Source organism: Sinocyclocheilus rhinocerous, unplaced genomic scaffold, assembly GCF_001515625.1.
Source record: "Sinocyclocheilus rhinocerous isolate Xijiao unplaced genomic scaffold, SAMN03320098_v1.1 scaffold889, whole genome shotgun sequence".
NCBI lineage: Eukaryota > Metazoa > Chordata > Actinopteri > Cypriniformes > Cyprinidae > Sinocyclocheilus > Sinocyclocheilus rhinocerous.
Genome location: NW_015638024.1, coordinates 1,846,744 through 1,871,610, shown reverse-complemented (window position 1 = coordinate 1,871,610; position 24,867 = coordinate 1,846,744). Strand labels below are relative to the sequence as shown.

At 39.6% G+C, this 24,867-nt stretch overlaps 1 protein-coding gene across 1 annotated transcript in view; it reads right to left on the bottom strand.

The window, feature by feature from the left end:
• Window positions 1–24,867, bottom strand: part of foxj3 (forkhead box J3) — a 120,246-nt gene that overhangs the window by 41,183 nt on the left and 54,196 nt on the right. The window contains exon 2 of the mRNA XM_016564602.1: window positions 20,012–20,450. Coding sequence (XP_016420088.1) covers window positions 20,012–20,332 — 321 coding nt within the window. The 5' untranslated portion in view covers window positions 20,333–20,450. The remainder of the gene's footprint in view (window positions 1–20,011; window positions 20,451–24,867) is intronic.

The window sequence follows — 24,867 nt, the reverse complement described above, 5'->3', positions numbered from 1 at the left end:
CATTTTTAAAGCCCATTCGTTCTCTGATCTTTACTTGCTTATACGTCGTTTTAATAAAACATGAAGACTTTGCTAGCTGCAGCAAAAATGAATGCCAAGGTGAAAACCACAATAAACATAAAGAGCCCCATTACAACGAGATCTGAATAGCTCACAATGAGAATGCGTTAAGAAGCGGCACGGTTAATACTGGCATGATGTAATGCCGCATGCGGTGTACTCAGTGAAGTATTGCGATAATTTAAATTTGCAGATGCTGTACAAAGTAATATAACACCTTGGGGAACTGACTAATTCAGAGTTTAAATTAAACCCATCTTTTATGTAAAGTATTGTAATTTATAAGACTAATAACACATGAGTACCGTGGTAAGTGAGCCCTGAACAGATACTAGACCAGACAATGCATGCATGATGGCACTGACTCTTTTCGGGAATATTTTTTTTCATCTTGACCAAATTAGAAAAGAATCTGAGGAAACCTTGAGGACGAAGCCTTTGACTATGTCAAATATCAGGTGGAAGTCTCTGTATTTTTTTTGAAAGAGACAGGAGTGCTGATGAAATAAATAAATAGCCTTAATAACCTCTTTAACCATCTTGAGAGTCTGGCTGCATGATCCTCTTATTTAAAAAGAGGTGAAAGTGGCAATGAAAGTCTTCCAAATGGACTTCCTCCTCTACATAAGAGCGTAGCTGTGGCTGTGTCACAAACACTTCACAAGGCTTTGCAAACTAAACTGTGAAAAGTTTTCAATAGAAATACAAAACTCAGTCTCCAACTGTGTGACCAGGGTTCAAAAAGAGACAAGAGATACCTATTCATTCAGATTTTCTTCCTGAGTTAGGCTGGCTTTGTCACCCAAGGTGCTTTTAAAGCAAAGAGAGCTTTAAGACCTGAGCAATTTCATACGACCTGACCTCTCTCTGGAGATTTCAAAACCTTCTGTATCGTTTTCTGCATGTGTTCAAGGCTGCAGTACTTACCTTAGATTAACAGCAGAGAGTCCAATTTAAAACAGCAGACATTTAATAAGGATCTATTTAAAATGTTTTAGGAAGAAATTCACTGGTGTAATTCTGACTAACGGGGCAAAAAATTCATAAAGAGGCACTTGTCTGGAGATTTTAATCAATGTCCGGTAAAGCTGCACTTTTAGCAAGGCATGTTCATACTTGGGTGTTAAGGGCTTAACAAAAAAGTTTTTTCGTAATTTTCTAACAACCTTGAAGAAAGACAAATTCCACTGAATTCTGCCTTGCTCTGGTTTACAGAGAAGATATTCAGAGGATTAGCTTGACTGAATTCTTCTGTGCCCTGTAGTGATTGGTAGACAAAACAAAGAAACATGTCCTTCTACATCAACTACAGCTAGACACTTGCACATGAAATGACACACAGTTAACCACCCATAATGTAATGCATTCCCTTCATTATTCAAACCAGATATTCAATGAGAAATAAACCATGGGTGAATAGATTGGGTCATGAAAAATGGGCGTTACACACCAGAACGAAGCCAGGTGGTTGGAAGTGAGGAACTGTCAAAAATTTATTTATTTAAGACCAGGTACATGCTTTAATAATCTAAAGTAAATATTATTTTTTTTACATGTTGACTTTAAGGTAAATGGTCACTAAAATCACTTAAAAACAATATAATATAATACAATATAATACAATATAATTATATTATTGCTTCAGCAGATTAGAAATTAAAAAGAATTTCAGAGAGATTAAAGCCCGGGGCCTGGCAAATTTAAGGCCTTCCTGTCCCTATCAAATGTGTTATGGCAAAAGGCAAGTCAATCAGTACTATGTGCAAAAGCATCATATCCAGTTGACCAGTTTTCAAGTGCAATCTTTGTCCCACTGGTCTGAGTTAAGCTAATGCTTTTGTCCTGCTCTGGACCCATTACCCAATGGCTTGCTACAGTAGCAACTACTAATTTTACAGAAGCACAGTCGTCGAATATGTTCCCATGCTCTAAATTGACCCAAAATTTGAACAAATACTCAGAGATTTGAGAGACTTCAAATAAATGCTATTTTTTGTATCTCACATGTTTTTCATTAACAATAATAAATAATAAATAATAATAAATGTATAATAATCCTAGGATGCCTCGGGGGTGAGTAAAACGCAGCCTAATTTTAATTTTTGGGTGAACTAACCCTTTAACCATGCTACTGATACTTTCTGTTCCACTCTTACGTCTTGTTTAGACACCGTCTGCCCCATGTCTTCCAGGCCAGCTCGTACCACCTCTTCTGCCCCTTGGCTATCTGATGTTCTCCGTGAGTATCGTTCTAAGCTCAGAGCTGCAGAAAGAGTATGGCGCAAATCACAAAATCCTAAAGCCATAAGCAACTGCATTTACAAGGATACTTGCAGAACACAGTATTTCAGGCACAAATAGATCTTTCGGAACATGCAACACAACTCCTTGTTCAAGCTCTTGTTCTGTCCAGTCTGGACTATTGCAATGCTCTCTTGGCAGGTCTTCCAGCCACAGCGCTATATAAATGCATCATTCATCATTCATTCACTTCTATCAAACCTCTACAATTAATCCAAAATGCCGCTGCAAGATTAATCTTTAATGAGCCGAAAAGAACACGTCACACCTCTGTTCATCAATTTGCACTGGCTACCAGTAGCTGCTCGCATTAAATTCAAGGCATTAATGTTTGCCTACAAAACCACCACTGGCTCTGCACCCATTTACCTAAATTCATTACTTCAGAGTTATGTGCCCTCTAGAAGCTTGCGTTCTGCAAGTGAACGGCGTATTATTGTGCCATCTAAAAGAGGCACAAAATCACTTTCACAGACTTTTTCATTAACTGTTCCCTCCTGGTGGAATGACCTGCCCAAATCAATCCGAGCAGCTGAGTCCTTAACCATCTTCAAGAAACGACTAAAAACACATCTGTTCTACCTTTATTTGACCCTCTAACTCTAACACTTTCTATTGTATTTTAATTCTACATTATCTATTTTTATCTTATTTTTATCTTATTTTTTATTTTTTTATATTTAGGCTAACAGAGACTTGTCATTTGCACTTATATATTGTTGCTCTTTTGTTAGTTTTGACTGCTTTTATTGTCCTCATTTGCAAGTCGCTTTGGATAAAAGCATCTGCTAAATGACTAAATAAATAAATAAATAATAATAAAGCACCAAATTAGCATATTTGAATGACTGATGAAGGATCATGTGACACTGAAGACTGGAGCGATGGCTGATGACAATTCTACTTTGCTATCACAGAATAAATAACATTTAAAAGTATACGTAAACATTTTTTTTTATTAAATTTTTTTATTATTGTAACATTTCACAATATTCAGTGCTTGAATTTCGGCATGGGATTGGGGGTATTGCGCATAATTCTACTGATTCCCGCAGTTTCCGCGCTTGTAACGCAGGAAATTTCCGCAAATATTTTAGCGTGAAAGACTCGGGACAGATGACGGAATGTATCATTTGCACGTGCTTTTGAGTCTTACAATTTTAAACATTCAAGTGCTCAATTCAGCACTTGGGAAAAAAAGCTCTCTGTGAAACCCCTTTCTGTGAGCTCACACCCAAAGTGTGTGCACATAGAGATGCATCGGAGAGCGTGCGACTACAGAATGTTGTGTTGTGCCTTATTGCGCATAAATGGCCAAATACATACAAAAAGTATGTCAAAATGCCCGTCTTGATGAGTATTCACGTAAACAGTCGATTTATACTAAACATTGTCTGTATATAGGCTATTAAGTGAATGTAAACAGTTGAAAAACAAAATTTATGTGTAACAGTTAGATCCGTTCATGAGGTCTTAAAGAGACAGCAATCTAAATAAACCTGCTGCTGTCTGTCATTATTTATACATCGAAGACTAACCAGTGTTATTTTAAAGTTAAATAGATTATTCAGTTTCTGTGGTACTTCTGTACCTGAATATTACTGTTATACATACCTTCCTGAAAAACTTAAAAGCACAGTTAATTTTAGTTGTATCTTGTTATTGTATTTGTTTGTGCCATTGCTTGTCATTTATCTATTATTATTTTATTACTGACTGTTTACTTGTCTTTTTTAGTTAAAATAAATTCAATTCAGAGTTTGAAATCAAAGTTGTTTTTAAGAATCTTCCTCACAATATAAATATGAATCTGGGTGACGAAACATTTAGGTTGGATGATTGTAGTTTAAAAATATGTCTGAAAAAATCCCCTTACTCCCCCATCAAATTAAAAAAATTCCCCCCATAAGAGCCACCTAAAGGGGGAATTCCCCCCCATTTTCCAAAATGAAATTCAGGCCCTGATATTACCGCACGATCAAATAAATGCAGCCTTGGTAAGCATAAGAGACTTGCTTCAAAAACAAAAACAAAAAAATTAGCGACCCTAAACTTTTAAACATTATTGTAAATGATCAGCTAACATCCTCTGTGACATTACCTGCTCACAAACAGCAATAACACACATGCATTCTCATTTCCCAACATGAAAAATATTATTTGCTGTAAACATTTTAGGTTCTGATGCAAGTGATCTGTATATAATGTAAATGTTTCTATAATACATAGACAATGCCAGAACAAAAGCAGAAATGTCTCCCAATCAAAAGCACAAAAGAATTTTACAACAACGAAAACATTTCCAAATAGGCAAGTAATCAATTAACCCCAAACTGGTGGTGGAATAAAACATAAAAGCCATTGTGTATTAGTCCAGTAAAAATCAGGAATATCTCACCGCGGCAGACAGAGAACTTGGCACTTATGTGTGGCATAGCTGTGTTGAGTTTTAAAGAGAGAACTCTTTGCTCCGCAGAAGGTTATGAAAGATTGCAAAGCAAAGAGACGTCACGTCTCCCAGTTTATCCTCCCTGAAAGCCTTCGTGTGCTCTCAGTTCCAGATGAGCAATCTGATGAGAGCCATTTGTCAGGCCCTCCTCTTAATTATCAGCCGGCTCAGAGCGGCATCCTGCAACAGCCACTGACAATGGCACTTTTGGGCCTTATTCAGCACTGCCTCAAAACTGCTGTCAGACAGAGACAGGGGGGGAAAAAAGTGTTTGTCTGAGAGTGGAGTGAAAGATACTCAGCATACGGAGTTTAAAACACTTTCCCATTCTTCTCATCTATTATGGAACCGAAAGGTATAGTCTTTCCATGCCACATGGATAGGGCTGGGTATCGAGTTTGATACTTTTTAGGCACCGACCGAATTGCCTCGATACCATCGAGTATCGAAAAACGTCTCGTCGTTCGGTACCAAATTTCGATACCTAAGGGGTTAATCTCATCAAAGTCAGTGAGCCAATAAGTCTGCAGCACTAGTATTCGACTAGAAGCGGCGCAGCGCAGATCGATCAGTGTTTTGACATCCACAAGAGCGATTCGAAAGCGTATGGAGCAGTCTGCTCTCTATAGCTCTCGTGGTACTGTAATACACCGATCGGTCTGCGTCAAGTCGAACACACCTACTAGTTTACACCGGTTACACTCAGAGATGTGGCTCACACGTGAGGCTGTAGTGTGAATGCGTCCCAGCCCCCTTAGATGTAAGGCTACATTTACACTAGTACATTTTTGTTTTAAAATGAAAATGATCCTCGTCATACTGGGGTTTGCACTGCGTTTCAAGCCGGCTTTCCACTATCTCCGACAAACAGGAAAGTAGTGCGGGAGCTGCGTGGAGCTCCGATCATATGCAGAAGCCTGTTCATACTACACGACCAATAGCACGTGTTACAAGACCATTCATGCACACATCATGCTACATAAGTCAATAAATAAGATTTATATTCCGCTTTTACTCAAAACTCACTTTAAACCACCATCGAGTGTTTGTAATTTCCGATTGCCGTCTAATATGTGTTTTGGCCATGTAAAGTTCCTGAAATAGCTATGTTATTCAGGGCCGTCCTTAGGGGGCCAATTTCATATTGTGACAAATGTATCGCAATATCACATTTTATTTATTTTTATCTCCACATCTAGTATGCTCCAAATGCCCAAAAAATCTTTAATATTCACTGGTGCTTCAGATTTAACAGTTAACAAAATGGGAGCAGGCCTGAATATGTGAGGGTCACCAGCAAACCCCGAGTTTGGAACGGCCGCTGCGCACAAGTGGCTGATGAAGCACCAATAGAAGAGCGTCCTCAGCACCACTAGCAAATGCAGCACTCATCCATCGCAGCTGGGAGAGCTGCCATTAATATTACAGGTGCTTAAAGCTCCATCCAGTCAATAACCACTATTAGAACCAATGGAGCTAATGAGGGGAGCAGAGGTGACCATCCAGCTCCCATATGCACAATGCAGCCCGATCTCTCAACACTACTGTAAGACAGGGGCTGTTATGTGAACACTTTATTGTGCTAGTGGCCTACAATCAGCACAAGCAGATCAACGGAATACAACTGTTCAAGTCAATGCCAACAATTAGGCTCTTTGAAAACAAAATCGATCTGCTAGAGGCTCTAACAGTGGTGCAACGGCATTGCTCGCTTCCAAGAAAAGGCTAAAAAACAGTTTTGGCAAACCAAGGGAAACTCAGCATTCATCTACGACAGCGGACTGACACAAGAATCCCTCACACAACAGAGGCAGTCAATCAATCAACAGAAACGAACAGCAGAAGCAGCAAAGAGGGTGCCGAGGGTGGACAGGGACACGTCTTTTACACCTTTATCCATCTGAAGCTCATACACCGGCTTTCCCTTCAGGCAACACGCTCCTTTAAACTGCAGTCGAGAAGACAGAAAAGCAGATTCTTTGTGCTTTGACAAAGAAGGGGGAAAAAAATTACGAAGTTTCCCATTCGTATTCAACTTAACACAGATCTAAAAGTCACAACCCTCCTATAGAGTCCATTAGCAAAGTTAATGTAAAACTGTCAAGCACAACGACCCATAAATAATACATTGCTGAGGTGAGGAGAGGCCGGGCACCCTTCTGCTCACTGCCGTCCCTCTAGTCAGACACTCCAGCCCTCTACAAGGCCACATTAATTGTCTAATTCAGAGGCAATTAGTTGGCAGTGAGACGTGGCCTTGCAGCCAGCTGGCCCTGATAAGGAGGACAGAGGCTAGAGGAGTGGCAACCAGCAGTAGTAGCTTTGCCCGTCCCTCTCTGCCTGCTGACCAGACTTTCTCCACTGCTACAGGCGGCCCACGTCACCTTGAAAAGAAAGACGACTGCCTATACATCCTGGTTGTATAGCTCATCCAGACTTTTCAGGGCCATGAGAAGTATCTGAACACTTAAAACATGCGAATAAAGGATCATATATTATTGCCATAAAAAAACAACAAAAAAAACAAGATGCAAACAATCAGAATATTGTACCTGGTGGGGAGTGCACAATGTAAACATGAAACATATGTCATTACCTATATTGTACTGTTATAGTTATGGAGGCCCTTCATAATGCAGAGGTCAACTGCCTGCTCTGCCAATAGTTAGAAATGGCACTATAGTAAGCAGTGTTTAATAAACAGCTGTTTTTCTCAATTCTGCTGAGGTGAAATTCAGTGCCGTCATGTATCGTATTGTGGCCTCTGTATCGTGATACGTATCGTATCATGACTTTGCTGGTGATACACAGACCTAGTATATGTATATATGGCCCAAGGTCATTATAGAAGACAGTGTTTCCCACAGACTTACACTATTTGTGCAATTTGAGTTGAACTACTGAAATAAATGAACTTTTCCACGACATTCTAATTTATTGAGATGCACCTGTATATGCAAATTCATTCTCTGCCAGCAGGACGTACTTAGAGCGGGAGAAATAGAGGTTTCCCCGGTAATGCTGTACACAAAGCAGTGCTCCGCTCACAAACGCTGCTTTATCAGGCATTACATGCAAGATGAAATGAAAATTACATACAAAATTTTCTGAAGACAGTGATATAAAAACACCCGCACCGGGTTTCGATTTTGAAACGTGCAGTGATCATGTTTATTCAACGAAGTCGAAGCCTTTTGGAAAATCTATTTGTGGCTGTCAGTTTTGATATTGTGGCGGGCCACTTGGTTTGATGTTTTGGAATCTAATACAATTACAGTTATTCAATATGACTTCAGTGTCCAAACATTTTTTGGGGCTACTCTACATGCATTTCTCCAATTTTCTTCAATAAATTTGGATGGAAAAAGTGTATTGAGAGTGCTGACACTGATGAATTAGCAATCATGAGTGAGGAATTAATGTGTCATATCCATGGCTGCTATGACCTGCGAATATCCAGAGTGATACAAAGATGCTGGAGTTTTGCCTGTCAATGGCTATGGGATGGGAAGACAGCATTGATGCCTGGCATCTCATCCATCATTGGTTGTGCTCTACTGCTAGGAGGCACTGTTCTCCTCTCCCGAGTAAAGGGTGAATTCTGTAAGGACACTGCGCCTGTGGATACATAAAAAATGTAGCGACAAACTAATGATGATACCAGGCATGTGAAGTGCATTTTCTAATCTCGAGATGATTACAGAAATTGGATTTCTAGCAAAAATGAAATAAATAATCCAAAAGACACATATTGCTTTGAAGCAGAGATCTTGTAATTTCTGCTGTTTCCTAGCGGGAATTTAAGTCAAAGGGGGGAAAAAACAGGCATGGGATAAAAAAAAGCCTGGTCTAACTCATTAGACCTCAAAGTCCTGGCCTTCCCAGCTACCAGCACAGACAAACCAAAGTCACCCAAAACCCAGATAGTAAAAGCATGGAGCTCAATGACATTTTCGATGTGGGAGCTCTATGTGAAGTCCCTGGGCAGTGTGCCATATCCTCAGTGACACCACACACATGGTGCCAGTCTGCAGCTCCTGCCTGCTAAAACCATGTCAGATGGGCATAAAATTAGATGAAACATTTCTGCCATGGCACATTTCCTATTGTTAAAACTCAGCATTGTACTGGTAATGCTTTGGCAGGCCTACTTAATCTTTAAATTCGAGTCTTCAAAAAAAGAATTGACAAGAAGGGCCAGGTTTGCTTAAGTGAAAGCAAAGTAAATGGGCAGCTTATGGATAATTACTTGAAATCGCAAGTACTATTGTGTATGGCTGTGCAGCATTTGTCTTCGTTCTGGAAGAGGTGCTCCTCACGCAAATGTCTAGATCAGTTAAATCCGCTGTTACACTGGGTCTTCATGTTCAACTATTTAGATTAACATAGACACAGTTTTTCTCCTCGTTCAAAAATAAGTGAGTAGATAAAGACAGAATGTCCATAACAAAGGAAACACTTTTTAAAACCTAGTTTAAAATTTGTGCAAAATTCTTTGAAATGGTATTTTAATACGAAAATTTAAAAAGATCTATATTTTTCTGTACACACTGAAAACATGTTTTGTATTACATTACATTATATTATAGAAAGATGGCGGATGGTGGTGGCAAGAACGCACAGAGTGTGTTCTTGCTATCAAATCATGTGGTCCTGATTTGATAGCCGCAGAACATTTGATGCAAGCCAAAACATTATAGTGTCACTTGCTTTGCGTTTCACAGGATTTTTAATACATGGTGTGTTACCTGAATCTATGTTAACAGTTTTATTAGTGCCAGTAATTGAAGATAAAACTGATAAAATATCTAGTATAGAACATTATAGGCCAATTGCCTTAGCAAGTATAATTTCAAAAGTATTTGAGGGTATCCTTATGGATAGGCTCAAAGAATATTTGGTAACTGTGGATAATCGGTTTGGTTTTAAGAGGAAACATGGCACTGATTTATGCATATATTCATTAAAGGAAGTGGTTAGTAAGTATAATAGGCACAATTCTACAGTATTTATGTGCTTTTTAGATGCCTCTAAGGCATTTGATCGAATTAATAACACTAAGCTGTTTATAAAGTTACAAGACAGAGGGGTTTCCCTATTTTTGATTAGGATTTTACATTACTGTTATATACATCAATCCATACAAGTCAGGTGGGGTAGGAATGCATCGGCACCCTTTTATATGACAAATAGGGTTCGGCAAAGTGCAATATTGTCACCCCTTCTTATTAATTTCAATCAATATGATATCAAATTTCATTCTAAAAAGAGTGTGGTTATGATTGTTAAAACTAAAGAGGATCGTAAGCAAAATTTCCCCTCTTTTTATTTAGGTGACCAAGTTTTAAATGTGGTAAATAAAATAAAATACCTGGGTCACATTATTAGAGATGACGTAAATGATGATGATGTGCAGCGCCAGTGCTGTAAGCTATATGGACAGGCAAATAGGTTGGCTCGTAAATTTTACATGTGTACAGATGGTGTTAAAATAGCACTTTTTAGAGCTTACTGTACTTCTTTTTATAAGGCACATTTATGGTGTAGTTATAGTAAAGCTAAAATGAAAAAGCTTCAGGTGGCATTTAATGATGCGTTAAGAATTCTGCTCCCAAGGTGGATAAGTGCAAGCCAAATGTTTGTATCTAATGATGTTCCTACTTTGCATGCTGTGTTAAGGAATTATATGCATAGTTTCATGTGTCCATTAAGTGACTCAAGAAATACAATCATAATGAACTTAAGTGGCATAAGTGACATAAGGTATTCCTTCTTGTTCTGGAAGCACTGGAATTCAAGTTTGCATGTTTTTTTAAATAGTGTTTGATGTATGTAAAAGTATGTCAGTAAATGTATGTATGTTTGTTTACTTCTTTACTTTTATTTTTTTTTGTTATGGCCCTAAGGGTCTGAAAGAAAGAAAGAAAGAAAGAAAGAAATAGAAAGAAGGAAAGAAATATATTATATTATACTATCATTTTTAAAAGTTTTTGGGAAGCTGTACCAACTTAAAATACTACAGAAATAAAAAAAACATGCTCATCTTAGAAAAGGTATAAGCAATAAAATATCATAAAAAATCAGCATTTCCAGAAAATAACAACAGATCTATATGAACACCAGATTATTTCAAGTAATATTTTTAGTAATATCCCCCCTCCTTCTAGACACCATAAATTATTTCAGAACAATGACAAGGAGGCTTAAAAGACAGAAGAGGAGAATCCATTACACACAATTAATTAAAAATCATAGATGAAAATCTTTTCAAAGTGAACTGCATGACCATTTATGAAAATTTCATTTTTTTCCTTCTTAATGCCAGTGGTAGTGACAGACAGTCCAACTCCAGCTTAAGCAGATTTCAGAGAGTAGATTCAGAGTTAAAGGCGGATTCGAAGGACCAGACTCTATTTATAGCATGCGCAAATTCATCATGGCTCAGCTCCTCTCTCTTGGGGCCAAATCACAGCAGCGATGAGAGGCCATGTTCAGGTCATCCCAGCCTCAATTAATAAAGAGCCGAGCATCCTCGCCAGAATGAGCGATGCTGCTGACTTGTTTAAAGGCTGACATGATAACTGTGCTGAAGTTTTTTTTATAATTTATATTTATTTATTTCATTTATTTATTTATTTTTTATAAAGTGGTTTACGGAGAAAGCAAAAACAAGTATCTCAAGCAGAACAAGGCAATTAAGTGCTGTGGGGGAGGAGGGAAAAACGTATGTAGACAGAAATATAAAAACAGAAATTTAAGCAGTTAGGTATGAGAGGATGAGCAACCCCTTTGGCTGTGACTGTATTCAAAATAAAGCATGTCTTCGAATGTCTTGCACAAAACAGTGAATACATTACCAAAATGTTAAGCACATAGCTTATTGGGCCAACATTTACTTTTTTCTTTTTAGCACATTTAAAAACACATTCAAATCAGTTCAGTTGAAGATTCTGTTTTTAACCCCTAAGTGTCTGATGGAAAGGCAGCTGCTATTATACAAGCAGTAAGAAAAGCTAAAAAAGTTCACCCAGCATTAAATGTTCCATGTCAGGTATTGACTGTGTAACAGGTCTCATTATCACCGCAGATGTGGTTGAATCAATCAATGAAGGACAAATGATTGATGTTTAGTTGGTGAAGTATACACCTACATGCATAGTAGGGATCATGGGCTTCTTGTTCTCTTCTCTGTAAATCCTTACTCACAAGATATATCTTACAAGATACTTTTATTCAGCGAGGATGTATTAAATTAATCATCAAAAGTGACAAAAAAATCATATTTCAAATAAATGCTGTTCTTTTGAATTAATTATTCACAGAATCCTGAAAAATGGTTTCCACAAAAATATTAAGCAGCACAACTGTTTTCAACAATGATAATGATAAGAAATGCTTCATGAGTACCAAATCAGCATATCTGAATGATTTCTGAAGGATCATGTGACACTGAAGACTGGAGTAATGGCTGCTGAAAATTAAACTTTGCCATCACAGGAGTGAAAGTGAAGTGATGTGACGTGTGGCCAAGTATGGTGACCTATACTCGGAATTTGTGCTCTGCATTTAACCCATCCAAGTGCACACACCGCGAACACACACCTGGAGCAGTGGGAAGCCATATTACTGCAGCGTCCGGGGAGCAGTTGGGGGTTCGGTGGGGGTCTCACCTCAGTCGTGGTATTGAGGGTGGAAGAGAGCGCTGGTTATTCACTCCCCCCACCTACAATTCCTGCCGGACCTGAGACTCGAACCCGCAACCTTCGGGTTACAAGTCCGACTCTCTAACAATTAGGCCACGACTGCCCCCAGTAAAATAAATATTAACATTTACTAACAAAAAAAACAGTTGTTTTTAATTTTGTCCCCCTACTCTGTGTGAGCGGCGGGGTACGAGTGGGATGGGGCAAGGTGAGGCTTGGTGGGCGGGCGGCCAGGCAGGAGCTTCCTGACACGGGAGCCAGCCACACAGCAGGATCAAACTGGCTACGGCATGAATCACCACCACTCCCACCACCAACACAGACACTTCTGCTGCTGCCACAATTAAAAACACAGAGAGGCAGCAAACTAAATATATGCAACAACACAGGCCTAATAACTGCGCACTAGATTTTCAAATCTGATGTACTGTAAGGTGAATGTATTTTTAGAAAAAGAAGTCGGGGGAAAAAAAACATACAACTCTTTATCAATATGTATCTTACCATTTGAATAATTTAATATCAGGAGGACATTTCAAAATGAAATGCCCGACCGCGTAATGATCCTGGCTGGAGGATTAGACTGAAAATCAGAGCGCGCTGAAGCAATTTTACATCTTAATATTCCAAACCCTGCACACCAAGCCTGAGTCGAGAGATATGACGAGTGCAATACCTGTGCTTCCACATTTAAATAAAAGCAAGGGGAGCTGGGATTTGGGCCGTTTAGTTACTTAAGAGATAATGTTCCCAGCTCGCAAGTAAATAACACCCTTGAGGGGTGAAGCAGTCCCCCAAATCACTTATTAGGGAAAAAACGGTCAATCGCCCCTGGCTTCCATTATTATGTTGGCTGCCCAACAGCGGGTGCAACCTTTGATCTGTTTAGGTTGGTGAGCATTTGCATTTCATAATGAGATCAAAGAAGAAGGTCCGGACACTCCACAAGTGCCAACAGCGTTTTTAAACAGGGCAAGACTCAAACTCGGCAACCGCATTTATCCATTAGCGCAGGCCGAAACAGCTTCGGAGCATCAACGGCTACGGCATTTGTGAGGAATTAAGCATTTGCACACTTTTTCGCCTGCATGCAGGTGTGGAAACGGGAGAATATCATGCCGGTAGCAATGGAAGAGATTCAAGAACAAACATTTCAAGCATATTTAAACTGGTTAGGATGCAAGAACTGCTTGGAATTTCCAGCTGCGCTTCAGACGAGCCGTCTCCAGCACAATGAGATTCATACGGTAGGTTTGAAAGTGGGTAGAGCGATGACCTTAAAAGTCACCCGGCCTTCCCGAAGCACTGTTGGTAAATCATCAGGGAGCAATTAGACGAGAAAGTGCCAGAACCACATTGTGTATTCTGAGGAGCAGCTGCCGTGGCAAAGCCATCATAAGCAGGCCGCGCTGTCATATCTGTTAGCGCCGCACGTTTTCTGAGTGCCTGATCAGATTATGGTCTGCTCTGTGGCCGGATTACAAACCTGTTGTATAAACAGAGATTGAAAATTCTCGGAGGATAACAAGAGCTTTCGCGTGGCTCGGGTCCTCCATAATCCTCTAACATCCATACATTTAATGCTTTTAAACTGAGGTTTAGCCTGGTTGCACTCCGCTACAGCTTCTATTTAAGTGCTCTGAGGTCAAACGGGATGAGAATGCTGGAACGCACAGATCAGGTGGGTTGCGATGGCTTTCGCTTCACCAGAAGCATCGGTGTCAAATTCATAAATTCAGAAGGTGACCGGGTGCTAAGCATCTTGACAGCATTAAACATCTCATCAGTGACAAGTGGGTTTGACTGGGAACAGTGAGCCTCTCAAACCAATACACGGCAAATTAATCTCATTTGCTCTTTCACTCTTTTCACTGAGGTAGCTTGCACACAGATAACTTGGGATTATGAGAACTGGACAAAGACGAGTGTATTACGTAAGGGCTTTCAAAAGGGATGGAGGATGATTTCTTGTGGTGACAGCCAAAGCAATATCTTGAATCTGTGTAGTGGCTACATAATTGAACACCACCCTGCTGTTCCGAGGCAGTAATACTGGATTGTTTGATACAAATTATATACAAGAATAACGTTACAAAAAAACACTACACTATGGATTTCAAAACTACTTTGGTCGATACAATATATATATATATATATATATATGTTGTTCTCAGTCTGTTTAAAGTGAATGTAAACAGGTCTGATAAAATTAAATTAAAGGTTTATAAATTGCTCACCAAGGTTACATTTATTTGATCAAAAATACAGTAATATTATGAAATACAAAAAAAAAATATATATAATTTTTTATGCAAAGACTTTTTATTTTAATATATTTTAAAATGTAATTTTAAAAAGTGTGATGTTAAAGCTGAATTTTCAGCACCCATTAACCCAGTCTTCAGTGTCACACAATCCTTCAGAAAACATTCTAATATGCTGATTTGGCACCCAATAAACATAACTATGTTATTATCAAGTTGTTAATATGCGATACATTTTCAAACAGCCATTTATTTGAATTATAAATCTTTTGTAATATTAAAAATGTCTAGTGTCACTTGATCAATGTGATGTGTTCTTGAGGAATAAAAGAAAACATTTATTTCTTAAAAAAAAAAAAAGTAAAATCATAATTACCCCAACCTTTTAACCAGTAGTGTATAGGAATAGAAGTCCCACACACTGCGATAGCTTATAAAAATCCAAAGAGTCCCCTTACAAAGCCAGTGACAGTGTGAAAAAAGAAAAGTTACTTTAAAAGGGAAATAATTGTTCAATTCCACATCGTGGTGAGTTATTTTATATAGATTAATTTAAAGAAAAAAATAAAAATAGCTAGGGGTGGGGGGGACATGAGCGGTTAGTAAAATTCTGCATTTCACCAGCCACTGTGGCTTGTCAGCAAAAAAAGTTAATTTCTAACCCTGGCAACAACCCTACTCTACAGTAACAGGTTTCATAATGCAGAGACAGAATGTGCTAAAATTCATCTCAAGCTGCATATCTATCTCCCCAAATACTGTATTAATATTTTTTGACCTTGATGAATTATCTATTCTTACTGACAGCACTTATTGATATTTCTTAAAAGCGTTGGCTAATGGAGTTCTATTGAGATGACTAAATGAGTTGCCGCCGCCTGGATTAGCCTGGTCTCATCTCTCTGGCACAGCTAGAATTATCATAGAGAACAGACGTGTGCGTGCGCTGGGTCATAAATTCCTGCTGCCGACATCTCGGGGGGGGTGTGGAGAGATGGAGGGCGATGACTGCACACAGACCTACATTCACCCCAGCCACGCTTGGCATATGTGCAAATGCGCAAATATAGCAGCGCGCACTTCAGAGACAAAGGATCTCTCTAAAATAATAGTCAACGGCGGTCAGAGTGAGATTCGAGCTCTCCGGTCTATTAAAAGAAACACTCGTATTGCTGTTATACAATTCTTAACACCAGCTCCATAGATCTGTTTTCCCATCAGTGCATGCTCTTCCGCCTATGAGATGCTTCTGTGCTGCGATATCCTAAAAGCCATTTTCCACATCACATAGGCATAGTGCCTCAGCCTGTCTCGCATCTAAATGCAAGCACTTTCACAGACTGACCAGCATGCCTTTGAGTTCAGCTATATCTTCAACTTAAATTTATGTAAATAAAAAAGCAATAGAACTGTATCCAATTATCTAACTTTTCATTACTCTGCTTAAACGAACACTAACACACTACAGAATGCATATTTGGCCCATTGTAAACTGACATACAGCTAGATCCCCAAAATAATAGCTGTAATAATGCATGATATAGAAATGGAATGTGGCAATTAGCAGCCATCATTGAGAACAGTGGAAGGTCGCCTCTTTCCATGAGGCTTTTGAAAAAAGGCTACATTCCAGCAAAATGGAAAGCCGACTCACGGTAAACGTGTCAGGGCAGCAACCTTGTACAGCGATTTCAGTAAATTCAGTGAAAAACGCAGAAATCCATTTATGTCGCCTGTCCACCGTGTAAAATGTGTACGGAGGGGGGGAGTGGAAAGAAAAAAGAAAGGCTGATGTCACAAAAGGCATTACAGGTGCTAGCAAGCAATTTAACTTGGAGCCATCTTCCCAGGTACCACGGACAAAGTGTGAGCACGTTTCTGTCAAGAGAATAAAAAGGTTCCTTTTAAATGAGTAAAAGCACCACGTTGACCCTCAAACTCACCTCATATATCTGCAAATACAAATCTTTTCAGCGGAAATAGCATTACGCTTCTGAAGGGAAGAAAACTTTAGGTAATAGGATTGATAAACATGCAAAAACTCTCCTGCTCTATAATCCAGACAACAATGGGGTGGAAGTGTAGAGAGCCACATGTTTGATTTGTTATTTTGATTATAGTTATCAAATAAAACCTGCATCTATAAACATATTTTAAGATGATTTTTAAACTTACAAAATCATGTATTGTTCTCATATCTACACTGACATAAATATCCGTTTTACAGCACAGCAAAAGAGAGTGGTGGGTGTGAAAATATGCTCACCAACAGATAGACACATGCACACGCACGCACGCACAGGGTCGCGTCTCGCACGGATATGAACCACATACATCTTGTCTGCCTGCAATAAAGCTGTGCTACCGATTCTATTGCCAATAAATGTCAACTGATTGGAAAGCTCATTCTAATATCAATTTCCATCTCCGCTTTTTAAAAGGCAATCAGCACGGCTTCATCTCTGTATATCATATGCTCCTTGAGATGGTGACACAGCAATGGCTCTCTCCAACATAATGGACTTCTATCAAGGCATCTGGCATGAATAATACAAGCCATGAAAGGCAGTTTTTTTCCCTCATCTATGGCCTGCGTGGCTGGATCTCGCCTCTTTCCATGAGGCTTTTGAAAAAAGGCTACATTCCAGCAAAATGGAAAGCCGTCTCTCGCTAAACGTGTCAGGGCAGCAACCTTGTACAGCGATTTCAGTGAATTTAGTGAAAAACGCAGAAATCCATTTGTTATGTCTGTCCACCGTGTAAAATGTTTGCAGAGGGGGGAGGGGAAAGGAAAAGAGAAAGGCTGATGTCACAAAAGGCTTTACAGGTGCTAGCAAGCAATTTAACTTACAGCCATCTTCCTAGGTACCACGGACGGAGTGTGAGCACGTTTCTAGCAAGAGAATAAAAAGGTTCGTTTTAAATGAGTAAAAGCACCACGTTGACCCTCAAACTCACCTCATATATCTGCAAATACAAATCTTTTCAGCGGAAATAGCATTACGCTTCTGAAGGGAAGAAAACTTTAGGTAATAGGATTGATAAACATGCAAAAACTCTCCTGCTCTATAATCCAGACAACAATGGGGTGGAAGTGTAGAGAGCCACATGTTTGATTTGTTATTTTGATTATAGTTATCAAATAAAACCTGCATCTATAAACATATTTTAAGATGATTTTTAAACTTACAAAATCATGTATTGTTCTCATATCTACACTGACATAAATATCCGTTTTACAGCACAGCAAAAGAGAGTGGTGGGTGTGAAAATATGCTCACCAACAGATAGACACATGCACACGCACGCACGCACAGGGTCGCGTCTCGCACGGATATGAACCACATACATCTTGTCTGCCTGCAATAAAGCTGTGCTACCGATTCTATTGCCAATAAATGTCAACTGATTGGAAAGCTCATTCTAATATCAATTTCCATCTCCGCTTTTTAAAAGGCAATCAGCACGGCTTCATCTCTGTATATCATATGCTCCTTGAGATGGTGACACAGCAATGGCTCTCTCCAACATAATGGACTTCTATCAAGGCATCTGGCATGAATAATACAAGCCATGAAAGGCACTTTTTTCCCTCTTCTATGGCTTGTGTGGCTGGATCTGGCTGGGTGAATATCAACACACTTCCTTCTCACACGTGTCTCCAAAAAGAGCCTTTATTTTCTTGTGTCTAGAGAGACAAGATACTGTATCAAATATTAATGGTCATAAACAGATCTGAATGGTGCTTTGCAAAATAGCAGCGTGGCTGTTTATTTGATACTTTCGCAACATTCCTTGGCGAGGAAAGGAAGAAAAAAAAGCCTTGACAGCATAAGAAATGAGAATAATTTCACACATTAACCTTGGCAGTCTCCTCTGACTAAATTCAGGGCTGATTCGGTACACTGATTGAATTTAAGTGGAGGGACGTCACTCGTGTGCATGCAAATGTCTCTGACGGGCAGAAAGCAAATAATGACAAATTAACTGACGCTTACAGCGCATCGCCTCTTACCTTCCACCCGCTGCCGGCTTCCCTGTAATATGGGAAATTGTCACAGATCCACTGGTAGATCTCGCTCAGTGTCATTTTCTTCTTTGGCGAGCTGTTGATGGCGAACGTGATGAGGCTGGCGTAGCTGTACGGTGGTTTGCCGTCCTTGTGCTGCTGCACCTCTTCCTGGTCCAGTGTGGTGTTGGGGTCCAGCAGAGCACTCTAGCATTACGCTTCTGAAGGGAAGAAAACTTTAGGTAATAGGATTGATAAACATGCAAAAACTCTCCTGCTCTATAATCCAGACAACAATGGGGTGGAAGTGTAGAGAGCCACATGTTTGATTTGTTATTTTGATTATAGTTATCAAGTAAAACCTGCATCTGTAAACATATTTTAAGGTGATTTTTAAAATGACAAAATCATGTGTTGCTCTCATATCTACAGTGACATAAATATCCGAGCAAAAGAGGGTGGTGTTTGTGAAAATATGCTCACCAACAGATAGACGCATAGACGCACACACACACACGCATGCACGGTGACACGTCTCGCACGGATATGAACCACGTACATCTTGTCTGCCTGCAATAAAGCTGTGCTACCGATTCTATTGCCAATAAATGTCAACTGATTGGAAAGCTCATTCTAATATCAATTTCCATCTCCGCTTTTTAAAAGGCAATCAGCACGGCTTCATCTCTGTATATCATATGCTCCTTGAGATGGTGACACAGCAATGGCTCTCTCCAACATAATGGACTTCTATCAAGGCATCTGGCATGAATAATACAAGCCATGAAAGGCACTTTTTTCCCTCTTCTATGGCTTGTGTGGCTGGATCTGGCTGGGTGAATATCAACACACTTCCTTCTCACACGTGTCTCCAAAAAGAGCCTTTATTTTCTTGTGTCTAGAGAGACAAGATACTGTATCAAATATTAATGGTCATAAACAGATCTGAATGGTGCTTTGCAAAATAGCAGCGTGGCTGTTTATTTGATACTTTCGCAACATTCCTTGGCGAGGAAAGGAAGAAAAAAAAGCCTTGACAGCATAAGAAATGAGAATAATTTCACACATTAACCTTGGCAGTCTCCTCTGACTAAATTCAGGGCTGATTCGGTACACTGATTGAATTTAAGTGGAGGGACGTCACTCGTGTGCATGCAAATGTCTCTGACGGGCAGAAAGCAAATAATGACAAATTAACTGACGCTTACAGCGCATCGCCTCTTACCTTCCACCCGCTGCCGGCTTCCCTGTAATAGGGGAAATTGTCACAGATCCACTGGTAGATCTCGCTCAGTGTCATTTTCTTCTTTGGCGAGCTGTTGATGGCGAACGTGATGAGGCTGGCGTAGCTGTACGGTGGTTTGCCGTCCTTGTGCTGCTGCACCTCCTCCTGGTCCAGTGTGGTGTTGGGGTCCAGCAGAGCACTCTTCTTAGCCATGCCCGGCCCGTGAGTGCTCTGGGCATCCGATTTCTGAATGGCCGCCCGCATGGTCAGCTGTGGCAGCCAGTCCATGGAGGTCAAGCTGCTCTCCAGCTCCGACGTCATGGTGGCAGGTCGAGTGGCGGCAACGGCGGCGGCGAAGGAGGGGTGATGATCCGGTGCGGCGAGAATGCAGGGGCTCCCTCAGATCACGGTTTTTGTCGGCGTCACTCAAAAACAAAACCTGCGGAGAAGAGCGAGAGAGGGGATCATTATATTGCCCGACACTGTCAGGATATGAGCGATCACTTCTGAAGCGTGCCGACACTTCAATAGTTAGAACCACTCCAGCTGGAACCAATGTCATTTTAATTAGCACATTCAAACAGGCAGCGTTTCTCTTTGGAGAGAAGCTCCAGAACAGACGCTGATCTGCAGACAAAAAAAAATCACTGAGCTGCACAGACTGGCCAAGCCGTCTGGCCCACCTCCTACCTCCGGCCTGCACCCTGCAGCTGACTCACACAACTGTAATCTGAGCCGCAAACTGAGTAAATGCTGCGGAATTGTTTTCACAACTGCCAGCCAAATGGGGGAACGGTTCACAAAGAATTCCAATTCTCCTAAGGGTAGCGTAACCCTTTCTTTCTCCCTCTACCCTTCCCCCTCTCCATGTATCTCCGTTGTAAACAGGCCTCGGTGTCGTCGTCGTGCGGCATGGTCTCTTATTCCTGCCTGCGGCTGCACCCTACACCCAACAAACAACCTTGTGTTTTAGGCACGCTGCCCTCTCTGGCTTAAAATAGTAGCAAAAGCGTGAGGCCCGTCCCGTCACATAGGTACATGGTCAGGCGGCATAATCCATCTGCACTTTGCATAGAACGTCTTATCGTGAAAATGACAACACAACCGGAAGGCACCAGGGGAGGGAATATCCCACATATTATTCAGACGAACCTCGGTTTAAAAATACCTCCCCTGTTCTCTCGGGAACCTCATTGAAATTCCTCTAGAATGGCAGAAAGCGAGCACGAGCCTCTGAAATCTGATGAATGAGATGTCTGTGAGGCCAGTGCTATGACAGACACTCTTTTTTCATTATTCGGTCATTTCCATAAAGGTGAGTCATGACCCTCTAATTTAAAAGATTTTTTCCAGCGCAAGGATGAGACCCTCTGATCCAGCTGTATGAAGTGCAAACTTAAAATTCAAATTTAGCATCCTCGCCATTCACGTGCAGGAAATGAGCGCCTTTGGGCATTGCTAATTAAATTAAACCAAATCTATGCGCAGTGGACTCCTCCATTTCTCATGCATCTGATCTGATTTTCACATAGATTGCAGAAATAAACTGCACTGACAAACTGAAACCTCTGCATGTTGCAACTATCAGGCAACCACCCCAAAAGCAATGCCAGGCAGACAGCAGCAAAATAAATGTGAAAGGTAAGGCAACCATCCATCCATGTACTGATAATATAAATAGCCTGAACATGCTTTTGGATAAAACTGTCTACCAAACGCATAAACGTAAATGAAAGGTTAGCCAGTGTCTGAAGGTTCTCAGAGTCACAGTATCAACACTGATATCAAAAATCTCTACAAAAGGGTAGATAGCATTAATTAATATTCTGTGGTGACATGGTAATATCACCTAAAACTATTTTAAACAGAATTTTACTTATTTTTTCATAACGAATACAACTTTTATGACTTTAAATTATACTACCTGAGAACCATTTAAAATGAAATAGTGAAAGCAAAAACATGGTGACAAATGGTACTATTTTTTTTTTATTATTAAAAAAAAAAACATATTACATTCAAAATACATTTTAACCCAAACACTTGACGTTGATTCAGACCAAAAAAAAAAATCAGCTCATGGATATGTTGGATAACAACAGTGTTTTCAATAAAGGAGAATTTGCACACTTTGCCCTCATCAAATATGAGCATCTATGCATTTGAAAGAATAAAGACTACACAAGAATCACCAAAGCTAACTGTAGCAGGTAAAACTGTGGGCAGCAGAGTTGGAATCACTCAGAAAAACTTTGAAATACTGATCAAAATAAAGGAGTTGGATATCAAAAACAAAAGCATCAGATATAAAAAGCAGCAACAAAATAACTGATGCAAAGTTCAAAACTTTCATATCAAGTTTCATCTAAAAAGAAGTCTGATTTTGATGCAACGATGCTAATATACTTCAGGTGAACTTTTAAAACACTTATAATAGTTCTTAATAGCAAAACAGCTGATTAAATGTTAATTTGGACTTCGTGAGGCTGTTCATGCCAAATGTGCATAATGCACAATGTATTTTAAGGTTTTGACTAATAAACTAATACAGTACAAAAATGCCAAATGATGCACACTGAATGAGGCATTCTGTGAACTTAATATTCACATCACCATCCCACAAACCACAGAAGTATCCCTGCAAATATTCTGAATGATGAAATCTACAGATAAAGGTTCAAGTCTTAAGCATCACCTACTTGCCACAGGGCTGTTGCCATGCTGACTCCATGCACATCACCCAGTAATGCACTGCTCTCAGGAGCACTGCTGTGGTAATTAGCACACCTCTGCAGTGCCAGGCAGTAAAACGCAGCCTGCATCTCCACTCATTAACAGTGGCACCTGTATAGACGACTCAGTTACAGACCCGCGCTGCAGAGGAGTATAAAAAGGGATATGGCTGGTGGCCATTACGCACACATCCAGTCAGGCAGTTCAGTCTACTAAAGTCAGTAACTCCCTGGGAACTGATTTCAACAAATGCATGTCATTGCTTTGAATTAAGAGAATACTTCTGAAAACAATTAGTTTGAGCCAAAATGATATACCATTTGATACTAGAGCTGCAGAATATAAACATTTTTACGATGACAATACTGTTTTGTTGTAAATAAAGTAGGCTACTCTTATTATATATTTAAAAAGTTGCATATGTCCTTAGGAAGCAAAGCACTTGTGACTGATGTCTTGGTTTTTACTGAGGGTACTGCAGGACGTGCTTAATGTTAAACAGTTATTAAGCACAATAAGCCACAAAAAAGATCTCAATGCATTACTTGCACTGCCTGATGCACTTGATGCACAGAAAGCCGCCTCTCTCAGACAGCATGTGATCCTTCAGTTCTCTTTTGTGGCATATTGTGCTTGAACAGTCAGACAGACACAGAATTATTTCAAAATATCTGTCTAGGTAAGTATTCAGGTAAGCACAATTGGTTATGTCTTAAGTGAACAGAAACAGTTGAGGGAAAAATCTGATGCAGTGTTTCCCACAGACTTACACTCTATTTGTGGCAGCACTTCCCCCGGGGAAATATAGGATATAAAACAGCTGACGGGCTGACTGATTGAAAATGCAAATTCATTCTCTGCCATCAGGAGGCGCTTGAGGAGCTGCAGAAACCGCGGTTTCCCCGGTAACGGCTGTAAACAAAGCAGGGATGCACTCATAAATGCTGCTTTATCAGGCATTATAGGAAAGATTAAATGAAAATGACATCGAAACTTTTCTAAAGACAGTCAGTTCCCTTCAAAATACATTCATATAAAAACACCCGCGCCACATTTTGACTTTGAAACGTGCAGTGCTCATGTTTATTCAACAAAGTCAAAGCCTTTTGGAAAATCTATTTGTGGCGGTCAGTTTTGTCATTGTGGTGGGCCGCCACAAATAAACCAATGTATGGGAAACACTGTGATGTATAACATTATATCAGATCCATGCATTAACTCAACCAAAGCTCAAATTTTTGATTTTGTTTATATTTTTCTGAAGATAGACAAACATGTGTAGCAATGAAAGCCAAAATATGATATGTCATGGATGTTTTGTAGAGGGGGGTCAAAATGACAATTTTCACCTGAGATTCGGAGCCAAATTACAAGGGGGTAAAAATTACTTCAGAAAGTCGGCAGCATCATGTTATTTTCACACAAAGATTGGTAGGTCTGTTAGTAAAATCTGTTGACTTAAGCAATCTTTGTTGCATTATACGCCAATAGTGATTGTTAAAAAATGGGAAAAAAGCACTTTAAAAAATGTTTTTCCAATGTTTGCAGGCCTGTAACTCAAGAAATATTACAGATGTCTTAATGCCATTTTAGATTTTGGGTTTTAACACATTTTTCTTTTGGTGTCTTCATTTTTAAGGCACTATCTGCTCCCATTCCAGCAATATTGGAACCTCAATATGAATCTCAATATGAATCTTTCTGAAGTTATCTTTACCCTCCTGTTATTTGGCTATGAATCTCAGGAGAAAATTGTCATTTTGACCCACCTCTACAAAATAGTGGATTACTCAGCAAATATACATCCATGACATTTAATATTTTGGCTTTCAACGCTATAAATGTTTATCTTTCTTCAGGTAAAATATTGACAAAATCAAAAATTTGATGGGAAAGTTTCTGAAATTTGGTTGATTTGACACAAAATGACCCTTATGTTAATCAAACAACAAAAGGAAAGGGGAAACACTCTTGACTGGTCTTGACTGAATAACTTTAATAATAATCAATTTACTTGCAATTAATACACTAAAAACTATGCAGTGATTATTTTTTACATTTGATTATATTTCTGTAATATCTATTTCTCTACATACATGCTTCTGTTAAAATTTAAAGATTTA